At 42.4% G+C, this 20,933-nt stretch overlaps 1 protein-coding gene across 1 annotated transcript in view; it reads right to left on the bottom strand.

Annotated features, from left to right (window-relative positions):
- Positions 1-4,601: 4,601 nt before the first annotated feature.
- Positions 4,602-20,933, bottom strand: part of ptn (pleiotrophin) — a 38,557-nt gene continuing 22,225 nt past the window's right edge. The window contains exons 2-5 of the mRNA XM_036518045.1: positions 19,202-19,296; positions 18,444-18,617; positions 16,720-16,881; positions 4,602-6,107 (exon numbers count right to left, since the gene is read on the bottom strand). Coding sequence (XP_036373938.1) covers positions 6,052-6,107; positions 16,720-16,881; positions 18,444-18,617; positions 19,202-19,295 — 486 coding nt within the window. The 5' untranslated portion in view covers position 19,296 and the 3' untranslated portion in view covers positions 4,602-6,051. The remainder of the gene's footprint in view (positions 6,108-16,719; positions 16,882-18,443; positions 18,618-19,201; positions 19,297-20,933) is intronic.

Raw genomic sequence — 20,933 nt, 5'->3', positions numbered from 1 at the left:
TCATAACGTTTTAGTGGTTTAATTCATAATTTTGTCCCTCCTGTGTTTTTGTCAGAACACTTTACAAACACATCATGCCAATGTTGTGGCTATTTGGGTCATCCCTGGAGGCTAGGCTGTAGCTAATGCTCTCTGATGCAGAGGACATACTTCCCTAAAGTCGCACATGTGGGTTCGTCCTTCGGGAGAGTGCACAGAAGCAGAGATGTGTGGACGAAAGAGATGAAGTCTGTCTATGTGTGAAGGAACGTGTGTGTGTGTGTGTGTGTGTGTGTGTATGTCTTTCTGTCTGTACGCACATGTGTGCGTGCTTGCGCAAGTATGGGTGTGTGCGCATGTGTGTATATATGCATTTGGATTTGAGTCAAACAGCATGTGAAGGCATCTATTCAGATGATAAAACTTCACATAAAGAAAAAAAGAGAAAAAAAAAGGCATTCACAGGATGCAGTCCGTGATAAACGTACCAAGGAGTAATAAAAAAAAAGTGCTCTCGAGCCTCAAAGCAGTGGACTGGTTGTGAGTTATCTCACATCGTCATAATACAAATCACGTCTCAAAAGCAGAAGGCAATGACAGCTGTGTGCCAGGCTGCCAATGACACTTTCTCTCACTGTCTGAAATTTGTCAGACTGTCAAAAAAAATACACAATGGAGATTTATTACCTCCAAAACAAAAACAGCAGCAAAGTAATGAATACACATGAAAATGAATTACTTTCATTTTTGTATGAAGTTTTATATATCTCTATGTATGTTGTATTGTGTTGTAAAAAAAAACTAAAACAAAAATATGTATAGTACAAGAAATATGATAAATGAGCTAACGTAAGAGAACACTTCCGAGACGGAAAAAGTCTGAACGTTATGTTGAGTACTTGGGGAAACATTCGTCTGCAGCTGGTGTGAAGAATCAGAGTAGCATGTAACACAATGGCACCACAAAAGGAAGTGAACAGTTTGTTAAATGCATTGTCAGATGGGACAATGGAAGTGCTGCGCTGTAAGGAACCAAGAAAATAAGATGCAGGCGTAAAAGCCGGAGGAGAACAGAAGTCTCAACCTCACGGAACAGAGACGGAGAAGAAGGGGGGATGAGCATGAAGGAGCAATAAATGTTTGTTTTAGGATGCACTCAGAACTAAGACAGAGGACGATCTGGAATTCATCAATGTGACTAAGTGACTTTTTTTTTCCACTTTTCTACTTCTGTCTCATGTCTGGAATCAGAGAAACAGGTTTTCCACTGTCAGAGAGAAGACAAATGAATGTGGATACCTGTCGGGTGTATCACCAGAAAAATCAATAGCTGAAAACTAAGTGATGAAATGGCTGTAAGAAGGGAAGTCCCCCCCGGTACAGCGGGAGAAGGATACAGCAGCCATTTTAGCCAGTGAGAAAAAGGTGAGAGGCACAAACAGGCTGTAAGTACAAACTATGACATCCAGAGCAAAACATACACTATAAGGGGTTTGGAGACCATTCAAGCACATTAAAAAGGAAGAGGGACAAGAGCATTATCTGGAAACACAACCAAAGTTTATATTGGATTTAAGGAAGACATTTGAATGTCTACTGTTGTCTGGGTTGGGGGGGGGGGGGGCAAGGGTGGTGGTGGGGGGGGGGATGTCAGCTTGTAAGATTTCTTCAGTTCTCTGTTTCATGGCATTTACCCCCGGAATTGAAGCGTCAAAAGGAAGTGTGGAATTAACGCAGTTTCCCAGAGTCAGCCTGATGTACAGGATGTTTGAATTTGAGTTGCCTAAAGGTCCGCCCATCATCTTTGTGCCCTCATCCACAGTGATCCGTGATTACTCATGCCGTAGATATAACTGTTTGTCAACAGCATATTGTTTGCATTGTATATATAGTATACATTATATGTAATACTTATGCGGTACAGTTGAAGTGTACATATATGTGTTTGATAGCTATTTGAATGTGCCCAGCCCCATCTCCTGAACCCCCTTTCCTTCTGTTGATATCTCCCAAATGTACAGTACTTGTTTTGATTTATTTTGAGGCTTTGGTTATAATTAGGAATCTCTTCAGGAGGATGAGATATGGGTATCAAAGTCACAGGCCGCTCATGACTCTGTAATATGAATTACATTCAATGGATATGTTGTGTCATATTCTTTGGAAAAGGATTCAATTAAAGTAATAAAACACATATTTGTGAGCAATTTTCCCCTTGTGCAGTCTCCTGTACACCGGCATGTGATAAAGCTCTGTCCCACAATAACAGTAACGTCAAAGCAATGATCAGACAACAAGAAAGAAGAGAATGGTTTTCTTGCCTAAACTCAGCAAATTAAGCAACACTTTGCTCTTTTAAGCGCTACTCAATTCATCTGTAGAACCTACAAGGGATATTAACACTGAAAACTGGGCCATATTCATTTTAGAATTTTTAGTACATGGCTTGCTATTGATTCTCTCGTGGGTAGTCAGATAAACATATACATCTGTCATCTCTGAATTACTGGAAGAAAGTAAGCTATTTTTTCCTCTTTAACATTGTCAGTTGTTGGCAACTTGTGTTTAGTGTCCATATTCCTGGTGGTCTATGCATCAACCTCTTGTTACAAAGCATTTGTTACAAAACCTACCCTCCTCAATGCCAAATATGCAATTACACAAGATTTGTATTTACATAGATAGTGCTTGTAGCTACACACGTGTTTAATCATGCAGTAACTGCAACTAAAGCATGCTGACTGCTCATTTGCAATGATACACTTATGCAGACTTTGGCAAAAAAAAAAATGTGAATCTTCACACTTCAGATATTTACACAGACTGATATGCCAGATCAATAAAGAAAAAAATTATGTATTTAAAGCAAGCTGTGAACTTTTTGCCAAGTACATGCTGTTTTTGAAAAACAGCAAGTTCAGCAGTTAATCATCAAAAGCTACATTCATAAAAGATCCAAGCTCAATATTTTCTATAAAGATAAAGGGAAAAGATCATACATTTTGGCACAGTGTCTTTTGACAATTTTATGATTCTGTTAGAAACCTGTAGATACATAATTCTTAAACATAACCAAAGGGTAGAGAAAATAGGCAATCAGTGTTCTTTTTTGAATAAAGTGGCTAACAATTTCCTCACTTATGGCAGGGACAAGAAACCATTATCCCGATACAATGACAAGGCTGCTTTAAAGCATTTCTGCAACACCTGATGCAGAAGCACTGTGATGTACGGCTTCTCTCATGCTATCCTGACATGTGTTCCTGGCTTAATATTTTTCAACAGGCACCACATGGTGTCATTTGAGGTCATAACTAAGTTGCATATCTCCGTTGAGTGAGTTTTACTCAAAGAGACACCGAACAATGCCACAGCACAGATTATGAGTCAATATTTATCACTGCCGTGCAGCTGTTCGAACCTTCACAAAGGATTAACCTGCCAATGACTTCTTAACCTAATAATAATAATAATAATAATAATAATAATACAATTATAAGAATTAAGAATGACCAGAATTCAATGGAATTGTTATCAGTTTTCACCACTGCGTGCTGTTCCTGGCATATTTGTAATTCTAAATATTAATGCTGAAACAGGTGGATATTTTCTTAGGCAATTTAGGTTAAGCCCCCTGTTAACGGGCATAATAGTGGCACCTTCAGGATTTGGAATTTGAGCCTGCGATCTTTGGGTTCCAAGTGATCTCTTCCCAGCACACTGAAGTCCTCAAAGGGTGAGAGGCAAGTGGGATTCACAGGTGTTCATGACCAAAGTCCTGTGCATACCCGTTTAAGGACCCGAGGGGTTTGGCTGTGTCCCTAGAGATAGAGTTCCCTGAAGTCTTTGGCACCCAAGTCCTCAGTTCCAAGTTTGGAATCCCAGCCCTAGACCTGAATTAGGATCAGCGGCCAAGTGAGTCTGCCTGCTTTCTGAGGTCCCAGGGGTCATCTTTTATGCGTCAGTCTTTTATACATTTCTGAGTCTGTTCTGGAAAGTTCTGGGCACAGTTCTCCAATCTTTTATTCTAACCTCCATGGCATGATTAAGAGACCTTTCTTCTCCCATGTATCAAATTTGGGCTTCTGTCATGTCTTGCAAAATATTCTTCACCTGACCTATATATCTGCACAGCTCTTCATTCTTAATCAAGAAGTCATCAGTGAGTCAGGCATGCAGTGTGGACACACAGCATTATCCATGGCCCAGGCCTCTGTTCATCCTTTATGATTTTTTTCTGAAGTGAGCATGCCATTTGCCATGCTTTGGGATATATACCTAAAACTTCCAAATATACAGTTGTTAAAATTGTCATTTGACAAACACTTCCCAAGACAATGCACAGTATTGATTTTTTTTATTATTTGATGAACTTCTTTGAGAAAAATGGCAAGCTAAGGGATGCTAGTCTCCCTTGGCTTGGGATCCTGTGAAAAACAAAAGGGTGTGTGTATTTTACACTGAAGACCTGACACTGAAGGTTCCACATTACAGAATACAAGGTTGGCATGCTATTTTATGGGAGAAACAGCCCCTCATTCATGTTTGTTAAAATGCTTTATTAACAATATTTCAGAAACATGTAAGGAAAGTCTTAAAAGATTCACAAACTTCATATTGTGGCTTTCATCTCCAACTTTATTTCCAAAAATGAAATGAAAATCAATAAAGAAGACAAGTAAACTCCACTTGAAAGCCACACTCCCTTTTCTACCCATTGTACTGTACATAAACTTCAGTGGGTAAAGAGAGGATTCATATCATGAAGTGACAATGACAACACAAATCAAGCTACGTATTACTCGACACAATAATGTTCCACTTGTACATATGTTGCAGTGATTTTGTCGGTTAACAATGATGAGTCTGTGTGTCAATTCATTCTGTCCCTTCAACATGTTTCTTAACTTTAAATATTACTTATGCATGTATTAAATTTTGCAAGTTTTTTGTTGTTGTTTGCTTGCTCTCTCCATATGATAGATTTTTTCTGTTGTGAGACTGAAAAGTTCAAGAAATAATAAGAAAAAGAAAATGAGATAAAAACAATTGCAGTGTAATAAAGGCTACAATGCATATTACAAACATTTTAATACCTGTTAAAAAAAAAGCAGTAATCTACCTGGTGGCACACCGTTAAAACCTTTCAGTAACCAGCAAATTTTCTTTACCCAGCAGAACCCACATCCCTTTGCTCGAATATGGCAATTTGTGGAGTGCACCATGGATATACTAAGACTTACTTAAGTTAAAACAAATCAAATGCATTTGTACTTAGTTTCACTGAGAGGCATGGTGTTAATACAGAAAAGAATGAAAAACTCAAATGAGACACACATGATGTATAGAGCTGATGCCAGTAGATTCTGTATATCTATAAATCAAAGAAGCTGTGCCCTGGCCAATTTTGCTGCATGCACTGGTATTTGGAACAAGCTAATGACAAGATCTGTGGTGACACTGAACGCAGTGATCATCACCACAATAAGACATGTGACACCATACTGTAGAACTAAAAACTCCTGAGTTGCTGTCATAGTTCAGATGGTTACAGTACGTGGTACAGTTAAGAATAAATCAAGTTTTTTGTGTGTGTATGAGGAAAGAATATGCAATGCACCACTTAAAAATAATTGGTAAAAAAAATAAAAAATTAGAACAAAAAGGATGAACAAAACAAGTATTAAGTCCACAAATCAAAGCCAATGTACAATATGGTAGATTCCTATGGTTAAATATTTTTAAGATCTTACAAGGGCGACTTAAAAAAGTTATTTGAAGATGAAGATAGTATTTTAGTGGAACTATGGTACCCATTCCCTTTTCGTTCTTTACATCACAGAGAATTAAAGCACCTACACGAAGGAGACCTACAGCCATTAGAGGTTAGGAGAGGATAAACATCACGTGGTCTCACTCATATATCCCCACCCAGCTGCAGAACAGCTGCTTGTAGAGGCCCCTCCCTGCTGAGCCGAGGATCTACAGGTGGAGGACATGCGGCGAGACAAACTGGGGGCGGGGCTGCTCGTTGACCCCGCCCCCTCTTCCCCAGCTCACTGCAATGCCTCGCTAGTCCACCGGGGCACGCTCCTTCTTCTTCCCCTCTCGCTTCGGCTTCTTAGAATCTGCGAAGGAAGCGCAGCATCATGGGGGAGTTAGCCTTTTAAGGTTGTTTCTGTCAGTATTTACTGTGGCTTGCCGCTGGAGCCACTGAAAAATAAAATTCACGATTTTGTTTTGAATTGTTCAGGCATTCATCTCATGATTTCAATACAACAAATCCCCAGTATACTATTTTACAATTAATTCAATGAGTTATAAGTCATAAATAACGGTATGATTATTAGTTACGGTTTATACCAAAAAATTAAGGACTTGTGGTTTCTAGTCATTTGAACCACATGAAGTGCTACATGCTCATGTGTGCTTAATATTTAGAAATAAAATTCAGAGCATATTTACACAGTCGGTTAGTAGAGCAGAGGAGACCATGAAGGCAATATGTTTATACATAATTGGACATTAAGACCCTTTAAATCAGTCATTACACCAACCATTTTAGTCCCTGAATCAATCACACACCCTTATTTCTGCACAATGACCTTAATAAGTCTCACTAGACAGAGCAGCTTTGGCGGCTATGAAATATTAGAAATACTAATTATGTTGTAGTGATAAAAAATAAATTGTGTGGTAATAATAACTCAGCCTGGATTTAATGTAATATTCATGCACTTTGTCGCTGCGATGTACAATCATAAATCTCACGTTGATCTGTGACCCCCCACAACCATGGATGCTCTGCTGAACTTGTGTAAGCAACCCCAACCTACATTTTCTTTGGGATAATCACAGTAGCCTGTGTGTGTGTGTGTGTGTGTGTGTGTGTGTGTGTGTGTGTGTGTGCGTGTGCACCATTTTGGTATCATTTGTCATGCTTTTTGTCTGGCCTTCCACAAAGACTGTCATGACAGACAGAAGCAAAATGCAGTTGATATCTGCTCAAAAACTCAGTGAGTAAATCCAATTCATTTAAGCCAGTCATGTTCATCAGTTTTAACAAGACAGCGCTAAGCCCCTCAGTGTGGATTATACTGAATATTGACTCTCTTTGCCTCTCTTTCCACCAGCCTGATCTTAGTTATGCCAAAGTGAGGCCAGGGATTTTGTTGTATTAACAGAACATCCCTGAATACTTCTTTCAATCCAGGCCATTATCTCACTGTTATCAATGAAGTTTCCCTGACCTCACGAGAGTGCACACTTTAGCTAGCTGCATGCACCTCAGTCTAGGTGCAGATTTAAACTGCCATTCAGCTTATGCACAGTTTCAGGAGGCTGTATCTGAACGATTTATGCAGGCATAGCGCATTCTCATTCAGTCTGGGAACGGTCATTCATTAAAGTGATGCAAACGATGCAGCCAGCAAACTACCTGACATTAAACCCTCGATTTCCTCAAATGAGCAATTTTAAGCACGTTTCAAATTAAGTGGTTATTGTCAAACAGCACTCGAATGATAATCACATTGGATTTCATTGTTGCAGAATTAACTATAATTACCTAGAAATCAACTATGGCAGCGGTAATCAGTAAAGACAAAACAACCATTAGAAGTGCACACAAAATGATGTTGAATAGCAGTAGTATAACCATTTAACCTTCACTAATACACATAAAGAGTGATTTATTCACAGACATATGATGGGTTTTCATGTAGCTGTATATATGTGTATATGAGAGAGAGAGGGAGAGAGCGATAGAGAGAAAGACTTTTGGCATGGCAAAGGGGCCCACGGCTGCCATTTTGTTTTAGTTTCATCTCGACAGCACTTTGACCTGCTGTTGGTTTGACCATATCTGATCTCAGTCTTGTAAGCATCTAGGGAATTCTGTCAGCATTCATTTCTTTAGTCCTCTCTCTTTTCCCCCTAGTAATGGCAGTGGAGCTGTCCACGGCTAAGCCTTCCAGCACAGATGTGTTTTCTATTGCAAACCATTGCTTTTTTTTTTTTAAGAAAGATTCTTTTATCAGAAGCAAAAAAATCTAAACACTTTCACCACAAACCCACTGTTCCCCATTATTTTACAAACAATATACAAACGCATTCATCTTTATCACAATTCCACAGTTTCCAATGTTGAGGTTTTTTTTTTTTTTTTTTTAAATTAAAACGTTAAAAGGCATTCTTCGATTTTTCTGATCTGAAGGGTGTTGTCAACCATTTAACAGAAGACAGACCAGTATGTTTAGCAGCAGTGTGTGTAGAGGGGAGTGCGTGCGGTATGTTTGTGCACTTCCTGTACTCTGAGACAAAGGAGAGAGAGACTGGCAGCTCCTTCATCACCCTCCACACCCACCTCCCTGACACACACGTACAGGCACTGACGCACATGCAATGGGCAGCTCTGAACAAGCATTACATTACATTACATTACATTAACGTGTTCACAAGAACTCCCTCTGTCTGCAGGCAGATCCTTGTTTGTGTGTGTGCGTCTGCCTGTTTGTGTGTATGTGTATATGAAAGAGAGACACAAGGAGCAAACCTGCAGATTAGCTCTCTGAGAACGCAGTGGAACAGTAGGCCATAATTAGCGAGAGCTGAAAATGTAGCCAAACAAAGCTGTTTGACTAGAGCCATGGTTCAGTTCCTCACTTTGTGTCTATTGCAAGTTGGTGGAAAGGGTATGATGTTACATGCAGTGGGAGGTAGACGGGGATATCACAATAGACTAATCAACACCGTTTTATCCATGTCTTTTTGGAATTGTTTACCTACTCTTTTTTTAGTGCGATGCATCCCTAGCTAGTATTATTTCAAACCTAATTATGCCTCCCTGTGAATACGTATGTGTAAATGTGTTTGTACTGTATACATATATTTTATACATTGAGATTTTATGCATCATCTATGACTATGACAAGCAACAAATTGCAACCATGGTTGCAGCAGTTTTCACAAATGAGACAACACAAACATGTTAATATTTTCACCAGTGCAAACACTGAACAGAACCAATATACAATCCTGGAAAAAATGTGGAAAACTGTGTTTTCCTAACAGAGTCGTTGTATGGGGCTATTTTATTAAAATGAATAAAATGTTGACTTTACCCCCCCCCCCCGATGGATTTAATGGCATTTGTATAGCAACATGCTAACATTTGGAAGCCTGAAACCCTGCAGTATCAACCACATGACCTGATGTAGCCCTCCCCTCTTAGTCAAATGCCGACGCACAGGTCACCCCCAACATCTCACAGGTGCATATCACTCCACCTCACGCCCACAGTCACCCCTGGCACCAGCCCCTAGTGAGACTCACTGCGCCCCTGACTGCCCTTCCCACACTACCCCCTTTTGCCCTAGGAGCCAACAGTTAAGCCTCGCCTCTGAGTATTTTCCCATAGACATTATATATGTGTATACATATAACAGTGATATGTCAAAAAGTATAGTAGTTATTACTTTACTTTACTTTAAGTCATTGGCCACAAAAGTGTACATGTGTTTCAGTACAAACATTCAGAGTGAAAAGAAACCATTTTTATATTACCCATCTAATTGGAATTCTCAAGATTCTTTCTCACAATGCGTACCGGGGAAGGCTGTGAACTTCCCTAATGTCAATAATTCATTAACAGAGGTGCGCAGAGGCCAAGTCACACATATCTGTCTGCAGCACACATCGTTCTTATTGTGTCTGTCTCAGGGGAACTCGTTGTATCCTTCTCTGTCCTGTCATTTCATTTCACTTTATTTCATTTCAGCCTGTTGATGATGTTCAGTCAGTGACAATCTGGAATAATGGGTACAGTTTCAGTGCCAATGGTGTATAATAGACTCGCTGTCTGTCCATATACAGTACGGCGGAAGCCCACACATTCTCTTGCCAGCCAATTATACCCCTAAGACGGATTTCTCGAGCAAGTAAACAGGGAAATGAGCTGGGGGCTTGGTGACAGTGTTCCCCATTAGGTAGAGCTCATTCCACACACACACACCTATCACACCTGTGCCCCAGCATGATGTCAGCACGAGAGAGGGGGACCGTGCAATTCCGACGAGAATAAAGGGGGGGTTGGTGGTGTTCATAATGGTGCTGGGATTTCTTTTTCGTAGAAAACACAGACAGCTGCGCGCTGAGGCTTGAATTGTCTTGTGTGTCAGATACCGCTGCTCGTCTAATGCCTTTTTGACTCTGTCGTCATTACTGTCATGTTACTGGATAAACGCCTGTGGTGATTCAGAGAAGCCCAAGTGGCTTACAACCAAGCTATCTAGAGTTTGAGTTTTAAAGTGTTCAGATTTGCTGACCAAGGTTTGAAAGTTTTCTCTTGGCTTGTGTGTTTTTTAGTCCTTTCTCATTTCTGTTTTTGGTTCCCCAGTTCAGCTTAAAATATGTACATAAAAAGTTGGCCTGGTCAGGAGAGGCCCAAGAATCCAGGTGTGACTCCACTTATTTTTGGTCCTTTTTTGACTCACACAGATGTAAGTTAGAGCTCACTTTTTTTTCAATCATCAATTTGTTTGTTACTGCCCTAGGAAAAATTTGAATAGCTGTTTGTGTTGGGTTTGTAATGTGTGTGTGTGTGTGTAAAATACATTTATTTCAGTCAAAAAAATCACACCATCTGTGCACTGACAATATATAAAATCCAAAGCTCATTACCACTCTAAGAACTACACATACATCAAGCAAATGCATGGGTTGAAGTGGTTTATTATGCTACTACCACAGTTATCTATACATATGCTCATCTGAACGACTGCAACTCTCCTTGCCAGTCTCCCTAAATGTGCCATCAGATCCTTCAAGCTCATGCAGAATGCCACTACTCATCTTGTTTAACACCAGCCAAAATACTTGCATACCATGCCTCTTCTCATCTCTATGTTGTGGCCAAAATCTCTGGCCCAAGCCTACAGGGCTGTTAGAGGAACTGTAATCTCTTACTTTCAATCCATTATCAAATCATATACTCATGACAAACCACTCCATTCTGAAACCTCTTGTCACCTTGCTTTCCGTCCCTTGGAAAGGGTACATCTCTCATTCACAACTGTTTTCTCCTCTGCACCCCCAGTGGTGTGGGAATGGGTTCCTCACAACAGTCAGAATTGGCAAATCACTGACCATTTTCCACCGTAGACTGAAAACGTATCTGTTCAAACTGCATCTTGGCTCAACTAACCTCAGAGTCTGAAAATTCAAACTATATCCTCAGACACATTCAGCATATCCTTAAATCTCCTCTTGCACCCACTGTGGCACTTAACAGAATATGGCATGTTATCTAATGACGCGTACTGAATGTATGACATTGATACTGATTGACGTCTGCTTGATGCCCAAAATGTAAATGTAATGTAGCTGTCTACGAAAAATACATTTTAAAATTACATTTTAAAGTTATTATCAAGTGAAAAATCCATGACTTTACTGTATGTGTTTCTGCTATGTTATGTATTTTCCTGTCTGCCCAGGGGAATGCTGCAGGGAGCTGTACTGACACAGTACATGACAGGAGGGTACTGGCAAGGACACTGTGTTCAGGAACCAAAATAAAGAAAAGATGGTGATGGGACATGCGGACAACTCTTATTTAGTAGTCACAGGGCTGTTGAAAGTACAGATGGAAAAATATCACCTTCAAGTCTTTCTAGATAGCAAAAAATGGTGATCGCTGGCAAGCTGAAAATATTTGATTAGCCTACAATTTAGCTACAATCATTAACATAACTGGCAACTTAGCTAGCTAAAAGATTTAGCTTCCATTTCATATCCAGCCAAGCTTATGAAATTTGGTGTTGCTGAAAAGGCTAAAAGGGAGCTGGATAGCTATACAGATATTTCAGGTTAGAATCCATGTGCACCCTGGCTATTCTGTCACCAGGAACAAAAAAGTGTAAGCTAGTTATCTACACAGACTGGATTCTAATCAATGCCCCAGCATAGACACTAGTCTCAAGAGATGCAAGCCTATCTTTTGAGAACAGATGAAGTACAGTGCTCTTGTCAGTTCTATCTTGAGGGTCTGTGATTGTATTGTAGGAAGCACATTCCCCAAAGCTGACTATCTAGTCCCATTGGCTCATTTCCATCATTGTCAGTGGCAGTTGGTATAAGGCAATACACTATCCCTCGAAGACAATGGCTGTGCCGTTTTTGGAAATTGAGACACATGTAGTCTCAACCAGTCAGAACCTATTATTTTTCCAAGCAGAGGTATCAACCATGCACCATGCAAATATGTTTGTGTGTGTGTGTGTGTGTGTGTGTGTGTGTATGTGCGTGTGTATGTGCATGTATTATATACACAGTGTTGCATTCTTTAAATGACTGTTTAATAATGGTAGCCATGGGGCATGTGCATGTACCGTAACAAGCTGAAATTAGATTTCTTAGAGCATATAACAATGTTATGAATGTATAATGATTCATACTATTATCAGAGTATGAAACGCTGAATATATTCCTCGCAGGCATTTGGAAGTAAGGTGTCACCAGGTTTTAGGAACACGTGAGTCTACTAATAATAACCACTGTGGTCCAAGCCAGTATAGAGCATGCCGAGGGACTGATAGAGCCCTTATCCTGTCTGTAGCAGACTTGTGTACACACTGCACATGGTACAGAACTCACAGTCTCCGAATCTCAGGAACATTAATTATCTGTGAAATGCAGGTCAGTGTGTATTTAACAATGAGCAAAACCTCCCGCATTCGAGCTGAGTGATTGCTAACTGGCAGAAAGCAGCCCATCTGTTGCCTTTGGAATTGGAGGTGACAACAAGGAAGTTGAGGCCAGCTTTTAACAAGCTTCACACATACAGTGCATCTGTGGGGAAATTGCTTTTTTTTTCTTACTGAGTTTGTTTGCATTTGTTGGACCGTCTCTTTCTCTCTCTTTTTCTCTCTCCCGCCCTGTCAGCACATCCCTCTCTCTTGTGTAAAGAGTGCGCTCGTCCTGTGCGCCGTCTGTAAATTGGAGAGGACTGCGGTTAAAGTTTCCTGCTGAGACAGAGTCCCGGCTTTCTGCAGAATCGGCACATCGCTCTCACTTCTGCCCCTCCTCTTTAATGCATGCTTATTACCGAAAGCCCGCTCCACCGTCGGAGGGAGGGAGTGCCCGCCAGCCCCCCATCACTCTCGCGCTCTCCGCGCAATATCAGCGTGTTTAAGTAGGTATCCACCTCCGAGAGCGGGGGGCCTCCGCGGAGGGACCGTCTTCACACTGCCTGACAGATCCCGGCACTGAAATTTTTATATAGCATTTATTTTTTTTCCCATATCAGCCTTGGCATCTGTGGTTCCCAGAGAAAGTTGGAGCTCATTACAGTTTGGGAGGGGGGGTTGGGAAAGGGAGGGGGTAATGGGGGTGGTGGGAATAAGAGCATTCTGCAGCTCATTCATGATTAATTTTCTCTGTATTTTTTTTTCCATACTCTGTCACATTCCTGTGGACCTGTGGTACCTGCAGTGGAGTGGGAGGGGTAACATGCAGTCCCAGAGCCCTTGTGCGCTCTCTGGCCATTCTCTCTTCCTGGAAGCATGGCGAACATTTGCGGCTTGAAGACTGGCGCAGTCTGGGGAAACCTATCTTTGTTGCCCAGTGTGCCTGCTTAGAATTGTAAATTTTTGCTGGGCGGTTCATTGGTCCAAACAGTCGCTTCTGCCCGGGCTGCTCGGCGGGCTACGGAGGCCCCCTGATCACTGTGGCATAACTCTGACGGCCCCCACCCCGCTGCCTCTGTCTCTCCCAGTTACCCCCGGCCCGTCTGTGCTTATCTCAACTGGCAGACACACAAAATCGCACCTCCCGCAAATATAAGCCTTTCTGATTTTCACTTGATTTCTCCTCTCTCTCACAAATATCGATCCTTCCTCCTTGTTTTTTTTTCTATCTATGGTGCATCTCAGTTTTTCTGGCACTAGCTTATATCCTGACATCCCTGTTCAACATGGCACTCAGGCAGGCACATGTGCGCAGACAGGTAAACACACACACACACACACACACACGCACACACACGCACACACACGCACACACACATACACACGCACACACACACGCACACACAAACACACACACACACACACACACACTCTACTCTATGAATGTAAGCCTAATATCATGTTCACATTTTTCTTTTTTTATAACAATTCATGCAGTTTAGATGCGTTTCTCACAAATATTAAAAATACTCGACAGATTGTGTGCCAACATAGTTTGTTTTGAGTAGACTTCAGACGTGGCACTCCTGGCGGGTTTCATACATTTTGACTGTGGAATACTTTTCAATACCAATACCCAAGCACCTTGGTAATGAGGAATCTGTCGACAGAAACTATTTTCCATTCCGCCTGAAGACCTGCCAGCCCTTGCTCTTGTCACTCAATGGGTATTTCCGATGTTTCTCAGTCTGAAGCCCAAAAAATCCTTATTACACTGAAGGGGAGCAAGCTCTTTATCCTTACTGTCTTCTAGGCTTTGGTGTTCCCTCCTGGAAGAGGCAGATCGTGTCCGGTCTCTGCTGGAGACGGCTCTGCCACATACTTTTAAATCCTCGCTTTCGTCAAACACTGCGAACGGATTAATGTCACTCCTCCGGCCTGCAGCTGTGCCAAGCTATCGCTGTTTCAGAATCCCCCCACCACCACCCCCCACCTACCTCCATCTTCGCATGTTTACACAATCTCAGCATGCGTTACAATCTGACGTCAAGCGCAGTCTCTTTTGTCAGATTATATATTGCTTCCCTGCCACTCCATTAATTGTCTTATGGGCAAAGAACTGCTTTACAGTGTGGTGTATCCATTGGTTTCCTGCCTCAAACCAGAAGTGAGGTCTTCCCAGCTAACTGGAGACATAGCGATGTCCTCTTAACTGTCACCACAAGGTGGTATTTGTTTTCTGTATTTTCCAACCAAGCAACAACAGAAGTTCATCCCTGAACGGCATGACATACCTACACTATAAGCATCTTAATTGCAGTCGTTTGTGTGAATGTGTATTTGCGTGTTTGCGCGTAGGTGTGTGTGATTTCGCACTTGCTAGTTAAAACAATGTTTAGATACCTCACTGTTTAGATGTAGTCAAAAGATAATCTAAAGTAATAAGTTCAGCTGACTGGCAAACAAAACTGGACTGACCAAGACAGTTCATTTTTAGAGTCTCAGGAACAGGCTGAGATTTTATGAATTATACATATTGTTTAGACCTGAAGGGTGTTTAGTGGCTCTATCTATCTATAAAACCTACAGGGAAGAACATATACATTTTTGTCAACCTTAGACAGTAAAACAGGCACTTATGCTTCATTTTCCTGTTTGTGGGTCATGCTTTATATTGATTATGTAAAAAGGTTTTAATTCATCCGAACATGAATGGTTATTGATTTTGTATTTAAAAAGTGTAATTATTCAGCCGTAGCTCAGTAGTGGTTCATTTTCTTTCCTGACAGGTCAGATTAATCAAGGTTACGTCAGATAAGTATAATTTAAAGAGGCTGAGAGAAAAATCAAATTAGAAATAAAACACGTTTATGTCGTATTTTGAGATCAATAGTATTCAAACTGTTTTATTTGACCACCGTATTCTTGTTGCCTTCACTTAATCAAAAGGAGAAAATCTATTTTCATTCCCAGGTTAAACTTAGTTGGTTATGTTTACAAATGGTTTTCATGTCTCTGGGCCAAAGGAATATAGATCATGTTTTGCATGACTTTTATTCATCACGAATTAGTCAAGATAAATTAACTCTTGAAATTCCCAACCAGCATTATTACAGTATAAATCTTTGAACAGACTTTGAGTTCTAATTGGATGTAATTGACAGAAGGAAAGAAATCACAGTTCAATTTGCACTTCTATTAATTTTTAAGATTTTCAAGGAGAGAGAAAAATGATAAAATTTGCAAGGGCTCTTTCTTTCTCCCTTTCTTGTATAAAGGGAACACAGATTAAGCAGTGGTACTCACAAGATAAGACATGCATTACTTTGTGTGTGACATCCTGCAGTCTGGATATGTAACATTAAAATATATCTGGAAAAAATCTGTTTTTACAGGGTATTCTCACAAAACATTTGTCTGTAGTCTGTAATACTTTTGAGAATGTGTTCGTGCACCTACAGGTACACACCACCACACCCTACCCTGTAGTGTGAGCCTCTGCACCCCTTCAGTTTGAGGGTTCCCAACTCCCCAGCTCACTGTCTGCTGTCATCTGCTGTCATCACTTCCCAACTCCTGTCTGCTGTCATCTTTCAGCTCCCCATCTGGATCAGTCCTGTTATAAACCGCTGTGTGCTTTTTGTGGTTTTGTTTTCTTGTTACCACCTTCACTCTGACACTCATTGCGCTGTTTTGAAGCTGGATCTTGTTAGTTGCCCTATACCCTGTAGCTGTATAAATTAGCTAGTACTGTGTCCTCAAACAGACTTTACTCTCAGCTGAGAACTGTCTCATTGTGGAACTGTACACATCCTGTCACTGTACTGTCGCTATACTTATTGTATGCACTTTTGTACGTTGCTTTGGATAAAAGCGTCTGCCAAATAAATAAATGTAAATAAATGTAAATGTTCACCCTAGCCCTGTCCCATACCCTTTAACTCCAATTACTATCTCATGGCCCCTCCCCCATCCCATGGCCTCTCCCCTATCAAATGGCCACTCCCTCTTCCATATAGCCCCTCCCCCACATCTCACAGCCTCTTCCCAGTACCTGGCAGCTTGGTCTTGGCAATCTTGCCACAGGGCTTGGTGGCGCTGACGGTGGTGGGGCAGGTGGCATCTGTCAGCGCCTTTTTCAGCACACCTGTGCGGTTCTTCTTACCCGTTGCCATGTCGCACTCTCCCCACGCCTGGAAGTCATACTTGCACTCACCTGTGGAGGGAAGGAGTTAAAGGCATAGGCTTTCAATCACTCCAGTTTTTTTATTTTTATTTTGTATGCCCATTGAAAGAAATGGTGCTTGGATCACACAGCGGGTGTTGTTGATGCCTTTGTATCTATGATGTGGGGTAGCAATTTGGATGACAGAAATAACAAACTTATTACAGCCCCAGATCACTGCTGCTGTACTGCTTATGTAAGACACTTGGATCACTTTTGTAAATGCACCATGTCCAGCTGTATGAATGCACAGTCTCTAAACTTTAAGATACGAGCAGCAAGTTGGCCCAGATAAGATGCAATGAAAACCAAAGAGCTCTCTGCCCTCAGGGCCAGAGTTGAGGTCTGTGCTTAGAAGTGATGAAAGTTGAATTATTCTGATTAATAAGAGATGTATTGACTTTCACTTCTTTGCCTTTCACTACAGTGTAGAACTAGAAGTGCACTCATAAAACCACAGCACAGTGTTCAGTTCAACGTAAATGCATCTTGGGAAGCCCTATACCCAAGATGCCACTTTTTTGTTTCATTTCATATATCTCTTTGGGCATATTTGGCGATAACCATGAGTCTCCTCTCCAAGCTCTCTACTGAACGCAGCACAGGCCTTTTTTCCCCCCTTTTAAATGTATCCTCTTTCCCGAGCCGCTCCGATTCGCTGCGTAATCGTGATTTTTCCCGCTCCCATCCGCCGAGCGTCCACTTCCCCTCCCTCCCTCCACTCCATCTCCTGTCGCTCCTCGGGGCACAGATATATGCGTTCCATTTCTCCTCTCCCTCTCAGGCTAAAAGCATCCGTCGCTGTTTTGTCTCCGTGTATCAGCAGGCAGTCACCTCACTCTGTAATCTCCGGGCGCGTGTTTTTCGGAGGGAGGGGAACGCAGAGGAGGAGATGGGGCATTGTTCCAGGAGGTCTTCTGGGGTCTACTTAACATTGAGCTCAAAAAGCATGCGTTGCTCAAAAAGCATGCTTATCGTCTGGCTGTGAACGTGCTGACCCAGTCGCCTTGTCGGTTTCCCACAAGGGAGGAGGCGTCAGACATCACAGGCGCCTCTCTCTTTCGGAGATAGACACTCACACAGTGCTGACCTGTACCATTTACGCACCGTCTGGCTCCTGGTTGAAACCACTCAAATGCACTATCGGACATCACATTGTAGTATAGACCAGTCTGCAATACCAACACACTGCATGGTCTGCCAAAATCATGATTCCTTTTGATAGCTAGAGATCACATACAATTTGAGCCCTGTAACTCATAACCGGTGGCATATGCCCACCCCAGGGGGTAAATGAGACCTCATCAGGGTGAGATGTGTATTCTATGCATACATAATTTTACATGTCCCAGAATTCAAATCTAAAAATTTAAACTAAATAACTTTGCCATAGGGTGCCATGGCTCATAGGGAGACCAAAGGGTACGCAACAAAAAACAGTTTCAGAGCCACTTATAAAAGAAGGGAGGAGGTAATCTGTGTGTTTCTGCAAAGCTTTGGGAGGAATGGAACAGTGTGCTCAGGTTTTCAGTTTTTCGGGCTGGCGTTCTCACCTCCGAATTGCTTCTTCCAGTTGCAGGGGATCTTGCAGCGCTGGGTTTTGATGGTCTGCTTGCAGTCGGTGCCGCCCCGTGTGCCCTCCCGGGTGCCCAGGCCGCAGTCCCCGACGTTGGCCACGCACACGCTCCACTGCCACTCTCCGCAGTCCGACTTGCGCTCCTTCTTCCCTGAGAGGGGGGCAAATGTCCGTCTCGTCAGAGAAATATCCCCGGAGACCTCATCGCTGCGCACATCATGCTATCTCACGAAAGGGGACGTGAATAATTATCATATGGAATAAGGCATAAAAATGTGGCGTGAAATAAGGCATGGAAGTGTGAGTTGAGAGGTCAAAATATTAAGATGTTAATCATTTTTATTCATGGGTGTTCAGTGTATTGTATGTCTGTCATTAGAGTCAGATTCCATATTACCACAATGTCCCCAATATTGGGTACTTATGCTTAATCATGGATTTTTCTCCCTAATACTACTGATGATATGATTCGTTAGATCATTACTTTGATCATTGAATGGGTGCAAAATAAAAAGGCACAATACTTGCCAAAAAACCTTTATTGAGAGTTAAGGACCAGGTGAATTGTGGTTAGGAGTGTTTCCTGATGTGTTATTGTATTGTACTGAATTTATACCTGAGTATGGTGATTCATATCTAATTGCCATTCAATGCATGGAGCACTGAGCTCAGAGAATAAGGGATTTTACCCATCAGTCTCTTTGCTGTGTGGTAGTGACCCCCAGAGCCTCTCACCTTGCTTCTCTGCCTTTCCCCCCTCTCCGGCAGTCACTGTGAGAACCAGGAGGCCCATCACTGCCAGCATCATCCAGTACTGTAGGCTCTGCATGCTGGGAAAAAGGATAGAGAGACACGCAGCCTGAGGAAAGCTCCATATACACTCTCACCAATGACAGGAACAGCTGCCAACGGCCTTACAGAGCCAGTCTGCAAGCTACCCCAGGGCTTCTACACGATGAGTAGGGGATACACTTTCAAAACTGACCAGCATCATTGAAAAAAAAAAAATCCATTCTGACATGGAGAGGGTATCCTGTTTCGGCAGACACTGTCATCCTGTCACCCTCTTACCCTCAGTATGCGCAGCCCAGTCACCAGCGAGACCCACAGGCACAGTTTACAGAATGCCTCTCTCCCTGAGGAGGCGGACGAGTGAGACCCGCGGCAAAGGCTCTTCTTCTGAAGGGGGGAAAGAACAACTCTGTGACATGTGCTGGCACACAGGGCCGAGTATGTAACAGCACAAAGGGAGGACTGACGTGGCATCCAGTGGGGGTGGCCGTTCTTAAGGCCAGTGGCAGAGAATCTCAGTTGTTAGCCTTTGTCCGCCCCCTCTTCCCAGCGTTCCAATGAAAAGGACGCCGCCACAGTGCTGTTAATCACTGGCGGCGCTGAGGACCTCTGGGAGACGGCATTAGCATACTTTCGCACCACCTCTCTCTCTTTCTCTCCTGCTCTCTCCCTGGGTCTCTCTCTCTCTCTCTCTCTCTCTTTCTCTCTCTCTCCTCGCTTTAGAGATATCCGGAGGAATGCAACGAACACTGAAGAGGAATCAGCGTGAGGCTTGAGCAATTATGAAGGAGCGCGCTACCCAAAACGCTCCGCTGTGCTCAAATTACTGCAAAGGTACAGCCTGCCGGGGAAATCATTTCCATTCGTCTTTTTTAATTAATCATGAACCGACACTTCCCGCCCCAACACATTCTACTCTCAGCTCTGGGTCTGCACGTTAGCCAGCGCACCTCATATCCATGAGTGATGCAGGAAATGCGGAAAGGGCAATGAAGGTGACGTGGAGGGTATTCAACCTCATCATTCATGCGTAACTATTAATAGCTTGTGTATTTTGTGATTTGCCTCCTATGTGCATTTAGTCATGTATGCATAATGAGTCTATAAACACGAAAGTTGAGAAAAGCCATCGGAACTCCCAACTCCCCCTGCCACAAAGGTCTAAACACCGCTTTCAAAGGCATTATGTGAGACGGCCTCCTATGTACAGAGATGCTTTCAGATGTCAAACCCGCTATATCACGAGTTATGCTGGTTCAATTGAGCGCATACGAACCGTTTACCCTCAGCTCACTTACTCCGAGAGGCTCTCAAAGTCCTCCATGGCCCAGGTCCTGTCAAAAATCATCCTAGAACAACAGAGGCTTCAGTGGTGCTGAAACGCATCACATCTCTCCAGTGCAACCAATTCCTCAGTGACACAGGGCCTGTTATAGAAAGCACCGCTGAAGCTGCTCCCGACTGCTTTGCTTGGAGCCGTTCAATCATTCATGAGCATTTAACTTATATATAAGGCCAGGGTTGAAGAGCACTGTGAAGCGATTGAAGGTTGGCAGGCCTTATGGTTTTCTGTGCAGGGGCACTGTTGCTAGAACAGTCTTTGCTGAAGGGTGAGAAACAACCGCTCCCTGAGTCTCAAAGGAAACTTAGTGGGTTTAAACTCGGGCAACTTTGT

This window comes from Megalops cyprinoides, chromosome 23 (genome assembly GCF_013368585.1).
Source record: "Megalops cyprinoides isolate fMegCyp1 chromosome 23, fMegCyp1.pri, whole genome shotgun sequence".
NCBI lineage: Eukaryota > Metazoa > Chordata > Actinopteri > Elopiformes > Megalopidae > Megalops > Megalops cyprinoides.
The sequence above is the reverse complement of the archived record's forward strand: the minus strand, read 5'-3'. Positions and strand labels throughout refer to the sequence as shown.